Raw genomic sequence first — 15639 nt, forward strand, 5'->3', positions numbered from 1 at the left:
TGATTGTCTTATTTTTCGACAACTAATATTACTTTTCTGAAAGAAACTTCGGCTCATGAATGAACTAAAGTTGTAAGTTACTATACTACCAAAAGATGTGGTGCGTTGAATGAAGCTATTCCTTCTCAATCAGGATCAAAGGGAAAGTCTAATCCAACTAAGAACAGCTCAAGCCAGTTTCAGGTCGTGGAGACGGGCAGAAAAGGCAAACAATTCTGAGAAGGTGAGCTGTGAAAGGCAAGAATCATGTTGAGGGACATAAGCTGAGAGCTTGCAGAAAGACAGAGGATTGGGAAGAGGAAGAGAGTTTAGGAGAAGAGTGACACTTGTACGCAAAGTTCCAGCTGCTAAAATGTCGAGCAATGGGGATTTTCGCGCACCAACAATAGAAAGAATGTAACATGGATAAGCTGCATCTTTCAAGAGATAAATTGTTGGTGTGTGAGGAGAAGACATGAGTGATTTAATAGGTTTCAGGTCAGGTCATTTTTGGCCCTTTTCCAAAAGAGAAATATAGAGAATGACTTTAACCAGGACAATACATTTTGGCATTGTAAACATAAAAAAGTGAATAATGTAAGAGAACACTTACCTAGATATAATGGCAGGCAACTAAGCAAAACACAAGTTTTATACTGCATCAACATTCACTTCTATCTCTTAATCTCAACATCCAAAACATGATGGTATTTATACTAGTTTAAGGAAAATTTCTGCTTTAGGTGCACACTCAAATTCTGCTAGCTTAGTAAGTGTTTTGACTATAGTAGATTTTCCCAAAAACCTGTGAGGACTGATTACCATTTTCACTAGCGCCGGAGACATGGCTAACAGAAGCTTGATAAGTTGCATCTCCCGTATACTCGCATTAGCTTCTATTAGCGTCACTTCCCTTAGATGTTCGAATATCACATCTGGAAAAGCTTCCATTTCAAGACATTCTAGAGCCGGCATATTCTTCTTAAAATTATGCTCCATCTAAGAAAGACATATCAAAACTCAACTACATTAGCTTATTGATGATTTGAGTAGGAAAAAAAAAAGACGAAATAAAAGAGAACCTGAATTTCTAGATATTGTAAAAATGGGAAGCTTCTTATCAACGAAAGAGGACACAGAATCTCATCCCTGTCAAGATAAATACACATGCAAAGATGTTTGACACACAACAGATCAAAGGGAAGCTTTTTCGGTATTTCTTGGCCTTTAGCAATGACCTAGGAAGAACAAGCCAAAAATAAGGATAACTCGAAGGGCAAATAACGTGTAACTACAGAAAATGAAATATGAAACAATATTTACCCCATAATCCAAGTGAAGATGCTCGAGATGATCAGGACATGACTCAAAAAAGTTTGATGTTAAAAAATTTGCAACATCAAATTCTTTCCAGTCCTTACGATAATACCTCAGAGAAAGTTCTGTCAAACGAGGGACACATTTTAAGCAGATAGTTGTCATATCGCCGGTGAAGTCACAAGATTTCAGCATGGGAGCATTAATTTCAATGATGTCGCTTAACGTATCTGAGATCCTTAGCACCAATTGCTCAAGCAACAAGCAATTAGAAATCAAACTTTCAAGCAACTTGGAAGAAATGGTAACCTCATGCAGTTCTAGTCTAATTAACCTATCAAATCCCTTGAAGTCTGGTGGAGGAAGTAATAAACAGTTTTGGAGAAACAGATGCCTCAAATGCAAACATGTGAAAAATGAAGGTGGCAATTTGAATTGTCTCGGAAGTTTAAGAACAAGGTGTTGGATTCTGTTTCGAGAGAGGAAATATAATAAGTTGTCAATAGGAGGGTAGATTTCCCAATACTGAATGCAAAGGGTAAACTTTGTAAGTGGTCCTGAATGGCGGGTGATAATGTTGTGGATAGTCATTGTAAAGTTACTGGTAGCTCTTTTATCACCTGTAAGGTCCTTTTTAGATTTCCAAAAGTCGGAGTCAAGCGTAAGCTGTGGAAGTCTACACCAATGTTTTCTCCATTCCTTTGACAAAATGCTTGTGCAGACAGCATCTCGAAAAGGCAAACGTATAAGAATCTCATCAATTACATTATTAGGGAGTTTGCTGAGAACAGACTGGTTTGGATCCGTCATTTTTCTGTAAAACAAAAACAAAAGAGAAATCTCCAAGAAAATCAACAAGTAAAACTCAGTGTTCACATACCAAAATGAAATTAGTGAATAACCCTAAAATTTCTTGACTGAATGCATTTCAATACCAAAATTAGAATACAAAAATAAGCTTAAACCCAAATTACTCACTCACAATGAGAGAAAGAAAGAAACGAAAGAGAAAACCCAAATCACTCAAGGCATGAAAACATCAAACGAAGGAAATTTACAAAAACGAAGAATCTGTTCACATTGTCATCTAATCACAACACCCAAACTATAAGAGAAAGAAATGAAATGGATTAGCTTACTTTTTCAGAGGAAATTAGCTTCTTCTGATTGTGCCTTCAAGTCTCCAGCAGGATCACTCTTCGGTTTAAATTTTTGTTCATTTAGTTCAAACCAAATTATTTATATATATTCATAATAATAATAATAATAACCTAATAATAAATATACCAAACCTCCTCCAAACTTTGCAGTAAAATTTACTTTAACATGTAACTTTAAATATAATTCTTTACCCCCTAATCTTATTTAAAGTGAACTAAATTCACCCTAAAATTATAATATTAGTTTTATAGTGGAAAGTGCATTTCACATTCGTCATGCCATGTCATATTAAAAAATATTCGAATTTTGATTTTTTATATAAAAAAAAATTATATAAAAAAAAATTATATCACTTTATTTATTCACAATTTTAGAAATAGAAAAATAAGAAAGAAGGATTAATCTAAGTTTTAAAAAAATAAATAAAATATATAGTCGATTCTTAAAAAAATTCTCACAAAAAATGCATTTTCAATCTTTAAGATGGTGTAAAAGAAATAACAATCTAAAATATATAATTTGAGATGAAGAAATTGAAGAATTTTCATTAAAAAGTTATATTTAAAAACTTCTTTAGCAGTAGACATAGCCATGGAAATGAAAAGAAAGAAGAAGAAAGGAAGATCATCTTTAGCAGATCTCAACAAAAGAAAAATCATTATTAATAATAAGCCTTTGTTGTTCGTCGTTTTTCTCGCTGAAATTGTAATTTTGAGTCGAACTTTCTGTCACCAAAGTTTGAGGAAGAAGACGAAAATGAGGATTAGAGGAAACAAAAGAAAGCCAAACTCGTAGTTTATTTACCTCAGCAACCAACATTTGGAGAATTTATCCTCTAGTGCTGCATCAAAATCTGATTTAGGCGATAATCACAAGGTGTCCGTTGAAAAAAGAAAAATTAACTCTGTTGATCATAAATCTAACGACACCGTTTTTATCAAGGAAATTCCAAAGAAACAGAAAAGGATGGGTTTCAAATAAGAAGAATGGGTTGATTAAGAGGCGGTTGAGGACTACAGGAGGTAGTGGGGTGTAAGTAAGACTGGACAACGAATCGGAACGGGACCACCTGACCGGAATGAACCGGTATCGGACTGGAATGGGACGAATTGACCGGTACCGGGATGAACCAGACCGAAATTATCGTGACGAATATTCAGTTCCATCCCCTCCTACCATATATGTAGGAATGGAACCGGAACGGACCAGTAATGGAACGAAATGCGATAAATGGAATGACACATCTAGTTATTTCAAAAAAATGATTTTTTTGAATCACTAAAATATGAATATTTTTTTATTTTTTTAAGTTTGGATTAATATTTTTAAATTTATAATGTAATTTTTTACTTTAGTTATTTTAAAGATACTTTTTATAAAAATTTTATTTATTAAGTTTGCAAATTAAGTCTAATTAAGTTTTCAAGATTTAAATCTTTTAAAGTTTATAAGTTATTACTTATTATTTGTTATTATGTTATAATTTATAAGTAATATTTATAACTTGTAATTTAAATAAATTAAATTTTAAATTTTAAAAAATTAAATAAAAATAAGGATAAAACAATCACACAAATTAAAGAGTATCAATTTAATTTATTTAAATTTGTATTATAAATTACAATTTTAATTTACAACTAGTAGTAGAGTGCATAGTTTACGCAACCACCTTCTAGATTGGTAGTTGTTTCAACTAAGTCTCGAATAATGTAATGCTAATAGGGGTAGTTGAGTTACTTAGATATTATTTATTATTTAATATAAGATATAATTTATAAATATATAATATAAATTAATTAATAAATATATAATATTAATTAATAAATATTAATTAATTGGTACCTGACCGAAATAAAATCGGAATAAATCGGGATGAACCGGTACCGATTTCGATTTCATTCCAATCCGTGTACCGATTTGGGATGTCCCGTTCCGTTCCGTTCCGTTCTGTAGGCAACCAACCGGGATGAACCGAAACAAACCGAAACAGTATCGAACCAGTACTGGTACAAGTACATCTTGTTCCATTGCCCAACCTTAGGTGTGAGGAAGAAGAAGGTGTGGGGTTACTGGTAGCTAAGGCTGGCGGAGTGGTGGGGTGTTAGGAAGATGAAGAAAGAAAAATGGTTTGCTGAAAAGATTAAAAAAAAAAGGGACCCACTTATATATTTTCTTTTTAATTTTGTGCATATATGCGCTTTTTAGTTTGTCACACAAGCTATTTGGGTGCATTCCTGAAATGAGATTATGAGGTAAAAATTTACCCGTAAAGTTAAAGTATTAAAGTGAGTTTTGTGGATAAATTCAGACGGAATTTTATGTATTTTCTATAATAATATATTATTTTTTAAAAAGATAACTATACAAATCTCACTATTTAAATAGCTAATTACATAAATTCACGATAATTTGCAATATTTTCTTTTTACAATTCGTTGAGCCTCAAAACATGTATTTGTCTCTTCCAAATATATGTTAAGGCTCACTCATATCAATTATTGTGTGTAATTAAAGTATATAACTGAAAGTCACTAATTAAGTTGAAAATCACGCTTGTAACTATTTTAGAGGATATGACATATCACACTCCTAAAAAAAATATAACAATCAAAATTCTTCTTCTTTTTTGGTGGTTCAACAAAATTTAAATTTGTTAACTCTAAAATATGCACGCCTTATCAGATTCATGAAATCCTAATTAAATACATGTGTAATATTTTGTTAGATATATGTACACATAATTAGATACATTAATAATAAATAAATAATGTGTCAAATGAATGCTAGTAACATGTTTATCATATGTATTATCATATACAAGAACTCTTACTCAAATACATGTATATATTTTGTCAAATACATGTTTACATAGTCAGATATGTTGATTAAAACTAAATAGGTTTGTCTAGTATGGGTTACTCTCTCGAGTGATTTGCGATAAGAGTGGAGTTTTATAATGTGCGCACCCAACGAATAGTAGTTGCGAATTTTTCTTGTCATGATAAAACACTAAATACATTATGTCTTAACTCATTGTACACTTTATCAATTTATGAACTCGCATTTCAGATACATATGTATATTTTGTCAAATACAAATATACTTAACCAAACTCCCTAATAAAAAACTATATAGTTGCTTGATTATTAAGGGAGGAAGATACAATGTAGAAAATAAATTTTGATTCAGAATTTACTTATTCTTATGGACTATTTATAGATGTAGAAAATCATGAATAAAGTAAATGAGTCCAAAACAGATCAGAAACTCAAAACCAAAAGGAATTAGGATCCTGCATTAAATTGCTTCATCAAACGTTGTACGAATTCTTCAAATATTGTCACGTGGCACGCTTCTACGCCAAATTAAATTCTTAATTTCCTCAAGTGCCTTAATATATATTATATAGGGAAAATTATATGAAATAGCAAATAAATAATTCAAATTAAATGTTACAACCATAGGTTATTTTATTTGTAACTCGCAGCAAACATCTCATTCTTTTGTCATATAATACGATATACAATTAGTCATTATATACATTCGGTATAAAATGTGTTTCTGTTTTTGTAAAGCGAGAGAAAGTGTATATACATATATTTTCGTCATCTACACTTATAATTATATAAATACATATCTTATTATAAAAATTACAATGTATAAATATTTATACAAAACTGAACAATTTGTATAAAACTGAATGTGTTTAGCTAAAATACAAATCAAAAGCTCCATAGAAAACATAAATTTTGTTATGGAGCGCAATTATGCAAACTATAGCTATAACATACAAATATGAATTTTATGTTTGCTATATATGAACTTGTTCTATATATTATTTTTTTCAATTTAATCCATTAAGTTGTATGTCCTTCCTCAATCTTCCATCTTTAATTTGTTTTAGCTCCAAACTTCTTCATATTTAAATCAATTTATTCCTACAAATAAATGCACTATTAAGCACAATCGATAAAATCTAAGCTCAAAAAGAACAAATAAAAATAATAAATGTGAGGCAAATAATGATGAAAAATGTGTATTTTGGCCTCACATCAACAATCATCATAGAAATCAACTCAACCTAACAACTTATAATACACATTTCACAAGGCTTAACCATCACAATCCAGTAATCACAGTATCACTTGTAGAAGTATTTTCTTTCGGCACAAAATCGTTAGCCCCAACCATTTCCCTTCAACTTTATACAATGTCACTTGACAAAACCATTTCCTTTCGGCAGAATATCACTGGCCAAAATAATTTTTTTGGCTTTATCACAACATGTCTCATCATGATGCACAAAAATCAATGCAATAAGCAACTTCACAGCATCAAGAAGAAACAATAACTCAACCAATTCAAGACCACAATGATGATATCAAAGCATTTCAGCAATCAACAAATTAGGATTCACAACAAGGAAATTCACAAAGGACAATTGTCAACACATTGACTGTTTCATTAGTTCTCGTTTATTTTCATTAAAATCAATCAAGTGGAATAACTAAACTCATCACCTCATCCTATTACTCTCCAACACAGACAATAAAGAGAAATATAAGATTCTACAAGTTTTACAAGGTTTAGAAGTCACTTTCCCCAATCAATCAAAAGAAAATTCCAGACTTGAGCCTTCCCTTTGCAAACAATGTCCAAAGTCGCACAATCTAGTTCAATTAAGTGATCACAATAAGATTCTGGAAATAACAACTCTCATATCACACACTTTAAAAAATATGTCTAATTAACTCAAAAATTCAATTCTGAAAATGAGGTTTGAATCCAAAAATCTTTACTTGAAAACTTTATCGAAAGCATTTGGAACACATTGGTGAAAACTATTTCAATAAAAGAGTAAAATTTTGTTTACAATTATCATTTTACTTTGGAACTCAAATTCTTGAAATACCTTGTCATTTGCCTATCAAATTTTCAAGTTTTGATGTTAAAATCCTTAAATTATAAAAGGGAATTGAAATTTTAGGGTCACAAAGACTTGCTCAAATGATTTAACACAAGAAATATTTTTCAAATTGTCTCGAAGGATTTTTTCAGAACTCAAAAATGAGGAGAGATGGGGTAAACCCCTGAACTAGAAGGGCACAAACCCTCTGTGGTATAGCAAAAGCGGACATTGATTTGCTTAAGTGAATCTCACTTGAACATCAGCCTTCGCTTTCACAATCACACCTTTGCTAAAGCGAAGGTCGCAAATGCGGCTCGATGAGTTCGATTGTGACAATATGTTCCTTAGATTTTAATTCTTTATCGTTACGGTATAACTATTATGAATTAAATAATATATTAGGCTTTTTAACTTTTAATTAGCAAAATATATGCATTAGTTGAGATGTTAAGTGCTTTGTTTTGATTTTTAACATAAAATGTATAAAAATAATGATTTTGTCAATATACATGTATAACATCTTATTATTGAAACTTCTATAGATTTTTTATGTCAAAGTTGACATTATTTTTAATCTTTCAATTAATTTTAAATACATATGTTCCTTAGATTTTATTTCTTTGTCAATACAGTATAACTAGTTACGAATTAAGTAATATGTTAGACTTTTTAACTTTTAATTTAGCAAAATATATGCATTAATTGAGATGTTTAAGTGTTTTGTTTTGAACTTTTGATTTATAACATAAAATGTATAAAAATAATGATTTTGCACAAACTTCAAATATCCAATATACATGTATAACATCTCCTTCTATTAGCATGTATTAACCGATGCACACCCCTAATTAATATACTAATTTAAAAATAAATTTTGTTTCAAGCCAAACAAAAATAGATGATGTAAAGTGGATGAGAAAACTAGGAATGCCAATGGGCAACCCGTAATTTTTTTTGAACCGCCCCTCCCCGTCCCTATAGACTTGCCCCACATAAATATGCTCTGCATTAATTTTTAAAAGGAAAAATTGCGCGGATAAGCAAACTTATATTATTAATTACTCATCATAGCTATAGTTTGCTATAATTGCGACTCGCGACTAACATTATACATTAATTACGTGGACTGCTTCGAGTTTGTATAATTAGTCATGTTTGTATATGTACAATTTGCTAGGATACACAAATAAATTTGTATAATTTTTTTAGCTATATACATATATAATTCACCTCTCTCCCACTCTCTGCCTTCTCTCGCTTGCCTCTCTCCTCCCTCTCCCTATCTCGCTTGTCATTTATACAAATGTAAATGTATAATATACAGTTATATACAATAATATTCCCTCTCTCGCTTGCGTCTCTCCTCCCTCTCCCAATCTCTCTTGCTATATATACAATTAAATATGTATAATATACAATTATCTAACCAATATACATATACAATTCACTTTTCTCCCACTCTTTTCCCCCTCTCTCTCGCCTCTATTCTCTCTCTCCCAGTTTCAATCGCCTATCTCCTCCAAATAACATGTAGCTACAAATTGTAATATCAAACTACAGCTACGGAGAGTAATTAATTATCTTTAAGTGGCTATATGTGAAAGTTTTCCTTTTTAAAATAAGGAGATTTTTTCGCAAATATCCAGTATGATAAATTTAATGATGTTTCATAACTATAGTTTGCAAATTTACGGGTTGTAGCTATTGTTTAAGCTACATCGTTTGTATAATTCCCTGATTTATATGATTTGAGGGTGTTTATATAATTTGTTGGTACGTTTATATAATTGAGTTATTTTTTGTATAAACTTGAAATAATGAATTTATACAAACACGGATATCAAATTATATTATACAAAACTACATCATACAAATTATATTACACGAATTCCGAATTATACAAACGTGCGAGTTATAAACTCGGAACCCTAGCCCCAAGTAATTATCATGAAATGTTGTTCGCAAGTGGTAGTTAGCTAAAACTATAGCTATTATGACTAATTAACTACTATACATTACTTAACTTGCAATTTTCCCTAAAAATAATTACTTCAACCCACCGCATAACTTTGACTAAAATTTAGGAATAACAAACATAAAAATCATACTAGTTTTTTGTAACTACAATTTTGCTATTTGCGCTCCACAACCAAATTGCGCTAGAGTAGCGAGTGAGATTGAGAGAGACAATAGAGAGAGGGCACAATGTAGAGAGATAAATTATATATGTATATCGGTTAGATAATTGTACATATGTCATTAGTATGTATATATAACAATGATTGTGTTTTGTATATCTGCATAAAATTTGAATCTGTGTATAAATTAATCGAGTTAAAACATTTATATTTGTATCATTATAAGTGTATAATATATATATATATATATATATATATATATATATATATATATATATATATATATATATATAAAATCTCTCATTTATGCAACACAAAAACAAAATATGATTTCTGTTTGTATCAAAGTGAGATAGGCAAGCGTGAGAAGGCTGAAAAGGAGGAGTGTGATAAGCGAAATTTCAAAGAGAAGCGAATGACATGAAGTTTGTTGCGAATTAAAATTAAATTAAAATGTAGTTATATCATATATTTTAAATAGGATCCGCGAGATGCATGTGTGATTTGATTTTGAGGAACCTGGGAAGGATCAAGTTTGTGTATTAGCTTTATAGTATTGTAAATTTTTTGACCTAGAATAATGTACATACCCAAACAAATTTACATGATGTGTGTTATATTAGGTCTTAGACGAAATTCATTCCCAAAAGGTAGATCAAATGGAGGAGGATTGTCCAAATATTATAAGAAGTCACTCATTTCATTAATCATCGATGTATAATTTTTTTCATTCTTTAGCACCCTATATCACGTCAAGTGCTTATCATTTTGTGTATGGGCAATTTTAACTTTTAAGAGCCCCAACATTGCACACTTTACCTTCTTTTTTTTGAAAAAATTAACAACAATTTTTTTTTCTACTTATTCAATACCTTGTTCAATAATAAAGAACTAAGATAGTACGAAGAGAATTTTATTATTTTGTCTAGCAATTAATAATAATAAATAATAATGTAACAAACATTTCTATGAAATATATATTTTCTCTTATCCAAGCAAAATTAAAAAATGCTAACCAACAATTTAAAAACTTATCCTACAATTTAAGTTCATAAAAAAATAATTAGCTTGCCAATTGGCTTAACCAGATTGCAATTATACATATACACACACACACACACACACACACACATATATATATATATATATATATATATATATATATATATATATATATATATAATAATAATAATATAATAATAATAATAATAATAATAATAAATATTTTTAACTTTTTCTCAACAAAAAAAATACTGTTGCTGCTTTCAGTTTAAATCAGTTTTAAGAGTTTACGAAAAATTTAATTATTTAAAGTAAGTATATTTTTCAATAACAATGCCAAAACCTCTAATATTCTTAAAATTAACAATTGGCAAGTGATTTTTAATTAGTTTGCTATTACTATTGTTGTTATTCTTACTACTAGCATTATTACTATTAATTAATTATTATTATCATCACTATCATTATTAGTAAAAGGTTTTTTTATGTTTGTATCTTTTAATTTAATATTTAAATTAAATACATTTACATTTATTTTGCAATATTTAAAAATGATTAGTTTGTCAAATAGTAGAGTTCATTTAAAATTCTTCAGCCATATAGTTCTATTTTTAAGCTAGTCGACTTTTTTTTTCTTACTGAAAATTAATATTTTTTTCTTTTTGAAATACTAATACATCTAAATTTAACAATTGCCAAAGTGATTTTTAATTAGCTTGCTGGCTAATCACAATAAAAATTACTCTCCTTTACTATATAAGTAAATTTTTATTGCTATATTTGTTATTATTATTATTATTATTAATATTTATTTTCTACAAATTTAATAATATTTTATTTTATATCATTTTAAAAAGATAAGTAATGAAATATTAAGAATTCGTTTATAATTCTTTTGCAGGTGGGTTTCTATTTGTAAGCTAATCTTTTTCAGTTATCCTTTTTTTAAAATCTTTATTATTATTATAGCTATATCTTTTATCTTTTAAAATTAACATTATCTATTAAAGATAATTTCAATAAAAGAGTAAAAATTAATTTAGAGTTCTACTGTCTTCAAATTTCTATTTTAAAAAATACTTTTAAAACTTGATGTATTTTTTACGTGGTTTTTCACTATGACTTAATTTCTGTTTTATTATAATATGTATAAATATAAAAATAGATTTTCCATAACATATTATAAAAAATGTAAGGGGCATTTACGTAAATAGATAGACTTAAAAGAGGCACCGAGTGAACCCTAATTCTCATCGTTGAGACTATAAAATGCCCATTATCCCATTCGCACAGTCTCTTCATTACTTTTGCTGTTATTTCTCCTCAGCTGTGCCGCATATCGCCTAATTTTTCTTCTCTAAGGTTTCATCATCTTCACCAATTTCTTTAATCTCGATTCAATTTTTTATGTTTGATCTGTTATTGTTCTGTCACTACATGTGTTTTTCAGTTGTTTTACTAGATGATTTTCACTGTCTTCTTGTTAGATCATACATATATTGAAAATGTTTTGGATTGACTTTTTTGTATTGTGAATATCTGTTATTGTTTGATTGTTGTTCAGTATTTACACACCCGATCTGTGTTATGAGCTTGGTCATAACTATTTCTCTGTATGTAAATACAGATCTGTTAATGTTTGTAATCAATTTTTCATATGCACTGTTGATATTGTTCTCTCTCCTGTCCTGTTATATGTTGATATGATTCGGTTTTTGTATAACTTGAACTAAACACTAGTCCTAAATGTTTTTTTTACTATTTAAGATTTATATAATATGGATAGATTTTTTGAGTTCCTAGTCTCTGAAGAGGTTAAGCTTGCTGTAGTTGTTTACCAGTTGAGGTGCAATACTAAAAATCAATTCAATTACTGATATTTTTTGCTGTTTAGGTTTTTGACAAAGTACTTTAATTTGCTTTATTGAACTAAAAACGTAGTCCTGAATTCATTGCAAGTGTGAAAGCTATAGTTCATTGTTTTTGTTGCAATTCTTGAAAAATTAATTGGTCAAGCTATAATGGATTTTACTTTTTCTGTTTTAATATTGAATTTGCTGAATTTATGAATGGGTTGCATGGTTTTTGAAATATGTTGTTGTGTGTTGTGTAAATGCAGTTTCTTAGTGTCTCAAGATGGGTAAAGAGAAGATTCACATCAGCATCGTGGTCATTGGTCATGTTGACTCTGGAAAGTCGACTACCACTGGTCACTTGATCTACAAGCTTGGTGGTATTGACAAGCGTGTTATTGAGAGGTTCGAGAAGGAAGCTGCTGAGATGAACAAGAGGTCATTCAAGTATGCCTGGGTGCTTGACAAACTTAAGGCAGAACGTGAGCGTGGTATCACCATTGATATTGCTTTGTGGAAGTTTGAGACCACTAAGTACTACTGCACTGTTATTGATGCCCCCGGCCACAGGGATTTCATCAAGAACATGATCACTGGTACCTCTCAGGCTGACTGTGCTGTTCTCATTATTGACTCCACTACTGGTGGTTTTGAAGCTGGTATCTCCAAAGATGGTCAGACCCGTGAACATGCATTGCTTGCTTTCACCCTTGGTGTCAAGCAAATGATCTGCTGCTGTAACAAGGTTTGCTTTAATTCGTAGATGGAATTAATTGTTAATTTAAGCTGTACATGTCATGCTAATTCTGTTATTATTTTTTGTAGATGGATGCTACCACCCCCAAGTACTCCAAGGCTAGGTATGATGAAATCGTGAAGGAAGTTTCTTCCTACCTCAAGAAGGTTGGTTACAACCCTGACAAAATCCCCTTTGTTCCAATCTCTGGTTTTGAAGGAGACAACATGATTGAGAGGTCTACCAACCTCGACTGGTACAAGGGACCAACCCTCCTTGAGGCTCTTGACCAGATTAATGAGCCCAAGAGGCCATCAGACAAGCCCCTCCGTCTTCCACTTCAGGACGTTTACAAGATTGGTGGAATTGGAACTGTCCCCGTTGGTCGTGTTGAAACTGGTGTGATCAAGCCTGGTATGGTTGTGACCTTTGGCCCTACTGGTTTGACAACTGAAGTCAAGTCTGTAGAGATGCACCACGAAGCTCTCCAGGAGGCACTCCCTGGTGACAATGTTGGGTTCAATGTTAAGAATGTTGCTGTTAAGGATCTTAAGCGTGGTTATGTTGCCTCAAACTCCAAGGATGACCCAGCCAAGGGGGCAGCCAGCTTCACTGCCCAGGTCATCATCATGAACCATCCTGGCCAGATTGGAAACGGATATGCCCCTGTGCTCGACTGTCACACTTCACACATTGCTGTCAAGTTTGCTGAGATCTTGACCAAGATTGACAGGCGTTCAGGTAAGGAACTTGAGAAGGAGCCTAAGTTCTTGAAGAACGGTGATGCTGGTATGGTTAAGATGATTCCCACCAAGCCCATGGTTGTTGAGACCTTTGCTGAATACCCTCCATTGGGTCGTTTTGCTGTGAGGGACATGAGGCAGACTGTTGCTGTCGGTGTTGTCAAGAATGTTGACAAGAAGGACCCAACTGGTGCCAAGGTGACCAAGGCTGCCCAGAAGAAGGGGAAGTGAACTGTGCAGTGTGATGCTGGTGTTTCGAATGCTATTTATTTACATCGAGTGTGCTATCTAGACTCTGTTTTATTTAATTCTGCTTTAGTTTGGTCTTTGAGTTGTGTATTAGGTTGTAGTTCTCTGACTTGTATCTCAAGTATCCATTCTCAGAACTGGGTACTTGATAGGCGGTGGCGAGCATGATTTTGAGTCTGTTATCATTTGCTTTTGTTGAGGTGCCTTGGTTTGTTTTCCATGGTGGCTCAGGATTTTTGTTGCTTTAATTTGAGATTTAAGTTTTCTACTCATTACGTTACATTTAAGTTAACATGTTACCTTTGCTAAAGGGTGGTGATTTGGTTATTAATAGCTCAGTTGTATAATGGTGCATCAAATTCTGCCTGTAGGATTTGTTGCAATTTTTATGCTACTGTGCTGACTTCCTAATGCACTATAACATGAGTGATTTTGTACATGGTAACTTGAAATGGTGAATTGAGGCAGAGTGACAACCAAGTCGCCTGGTCAACCCCCCACCGGGGATGACAACCATGTGATTTTGTACGTGATAATTCGAAATGGTGAAGTGAGGTAGAACTTGCACCAGATGGCAGCCAGTGTATTCATAAAATCATATCAAAGTTGCTATGAACATTTTACTAATTCTCGCTATTCTTGATTTTTGATGAGATGGAGAAGATCATGATAGATGATGCTGTGAAGGCCTTTCTAGCAGATACACCTTTCGGTGTCTCTAGTGGAGCTGATACTTCTGAGGTGACTTTGGACACTGATGCCTAGATAGACGGACCGTTGCATAGACATGATCCTCTCTTTACCTCCCTTTTTGTCTTACTTTATTTTTTTAAATTTTTTTTTGGATAATTTTATTTCATTTGCATTTCATGACAAATGATTGTCGTTTGTGTGGGGTGACACCCACCTTTTGTGTGAATATTGATGTTCGATGTTTTGTTGATATATTTGGATCGTTATGCTTAAAATTGTGTTTTATACTGCTTTGTGGATGTTTGAGCTTGAGGCTCCTTATGTTTAATTTGCAAATGATTTTGGCCCTTCAAAATTTTTTGCCACCTTTTGTTTGGAGATGAATGTGGTTGTTCTCTTGCAAATTTGAATATCGGTTCGATCAATAACGATGACTTAAATAAAGCTCTTAATCGAACAAACATGAATGTGTGGCTACGATGAGACCAAATGAAGTTCATAGACAATATGTGAACTCTTTGCATCGTGTTGTGACTATCTAAGTATCCAATAGAGTCTCTTGCAATGAACATTGCAAACTAGCAAAAGCATGGATTCTTGTTTGACTTAAGTATACATGCCTTGTGTGATGAGCTTACTGTGAATCATGCATGATTACACCTAGAATTTTTTCCGTTGGTCCGGTTTACTAAGTCATATGATCTCTTGATATGCTCTTAGGCAACCTTGAAAGAGTGTGAACCACTTTGACATATACCTCTTTTGTGGCCAACCTTGTGAGTGTGTGTGATCCTTAAATAAATTCCCCCTGAGCCTTGACATTTTCTTGCAAGAAACTTGATAAAACTATGATCTTTCT

At 31.7% G+C, this 15639-nt stretch overlaps 2 protein-coding genes across 5 annotated transcripts; one reads left to right on the forward strand and one right to left on the reverse strand.

The window, feature by feature from the left end:
* Window positions 1-613: 613 nt before the first annotated feature.
* LOC101245461 (F-box/FBD/LRR-repeat protein At1g13570-like) lies at window positions 614-3465 on the reverse strand. 4 transcript variants are annotated; one of them, XM_010323402.4, is made up of 5 exons: window positions 3262-3425; window positions 2436-2493; window positions 1303-2110; window positions 1062-1217; window positions 614-978 (listed from the first exon to the last, which is right to left on the reverse strand). In XM_010323402.4, exons 3-5 carry the CDS (start codon window positions 2104-2106, stop codon window positions 691-693), a joined length of 1248 nt encoding a protein of 415 aa, XP_010321704.1. In that variant the 5' UTR covers window positions 2107-2110; window positions 2436-2493; window positions 3262-3425; the 3' UTR covers window positions 614-690. The 4 variants fall into 4 exon arrangements, with proteins under 4 accessions (XP_010321704.1, XP_069155021.1, XP_025887159.1 ...); XM_069298920.1 differs by having other exon boundaries at window positions 1303-2136; window positions 3262-3403; XM_026031374.2 differs by lacking the exon at window positions 2436-2493 and having other exon boundaries at window positions 3262-3465.
* Window positions 3466-11800: 8335 nt separating this feature from the next.
* Window positions 11801-14355, forward strand: LOC544055 (elongation factor 1-alpha). The gene is made up of 3 exons (NM_001247106.2): window positions 11801-11868; window positions 12626-13104; window positions 13185-14355. The coding sequence occupies exons 2-3, from the start codon at window positions 12643-12645 to the stop codon at window positions 14067-14069; spliced, it is 1347 nt and encodes a 448-aa protein (NP_001234035.1). The 5' UTR covers window positions 11801-11868; window positions 12626-12642; the 3' UTR covers window positions 14070-14355.
* Window positions 14356-15639: the final 1284 nt, after the last annotated feature.

Source organism: Solanum lycopersicum, chromosome 6 (assembly GCF_036512215.1).
Source record: "Solanum lycopersicum chromosome 6, SLM_r2.1".
Lineage (NCBI taxonomy): Eukaryota > Viridiplantae > Streptophyta > Magnoliopsida > Solanales > Solanaceae > Solanum > Solanum lycopersicum.

What these genes read in the sequence shown, in the direction of transcription:
- LOC101245461 (XM_026031374.2), bottom strand. Translation starts at nt 2,106, where the DNA reads ATGACGGATCCAAACCAGTCTGTTCTCAGCAAACTCCCTAATAATGTA. An exon ending in ATCTTCACTTGGATTATGGG is followed by an intron (nt 1,218 to 1,302) that starts GTAAATATTGTT and finishes TGTTCTTCCTAG; the next exon opens with GTCATTGCTAAAGGCCAAGA. An exon ending in TACAATATCTAGAAATTCAG is followed by an intron (nt 979 to 1,061) that starts GTTCTCTTTTAT and finishes TGTCTTTCTTAG; the next exon opens with ATGGAGCATAATTTTAAGAA.
- LOC544055 (NM_001247106.2), top strand. Translation starts at nt 12,643, where the DNA reads ATGGGTAAAGAGAAGATTCACATCAGCATCGTGGTCATTGGTCATGTT. An exon ending in TGATCTGCTGCTGTAACAAG is followed by an intron (nt 13,105 to 13,184) that starts GTTTGCTTTAAT and finishes TATTTTTTGTAG; the next exon opens with ATGGATGCTACCACCCCCAA.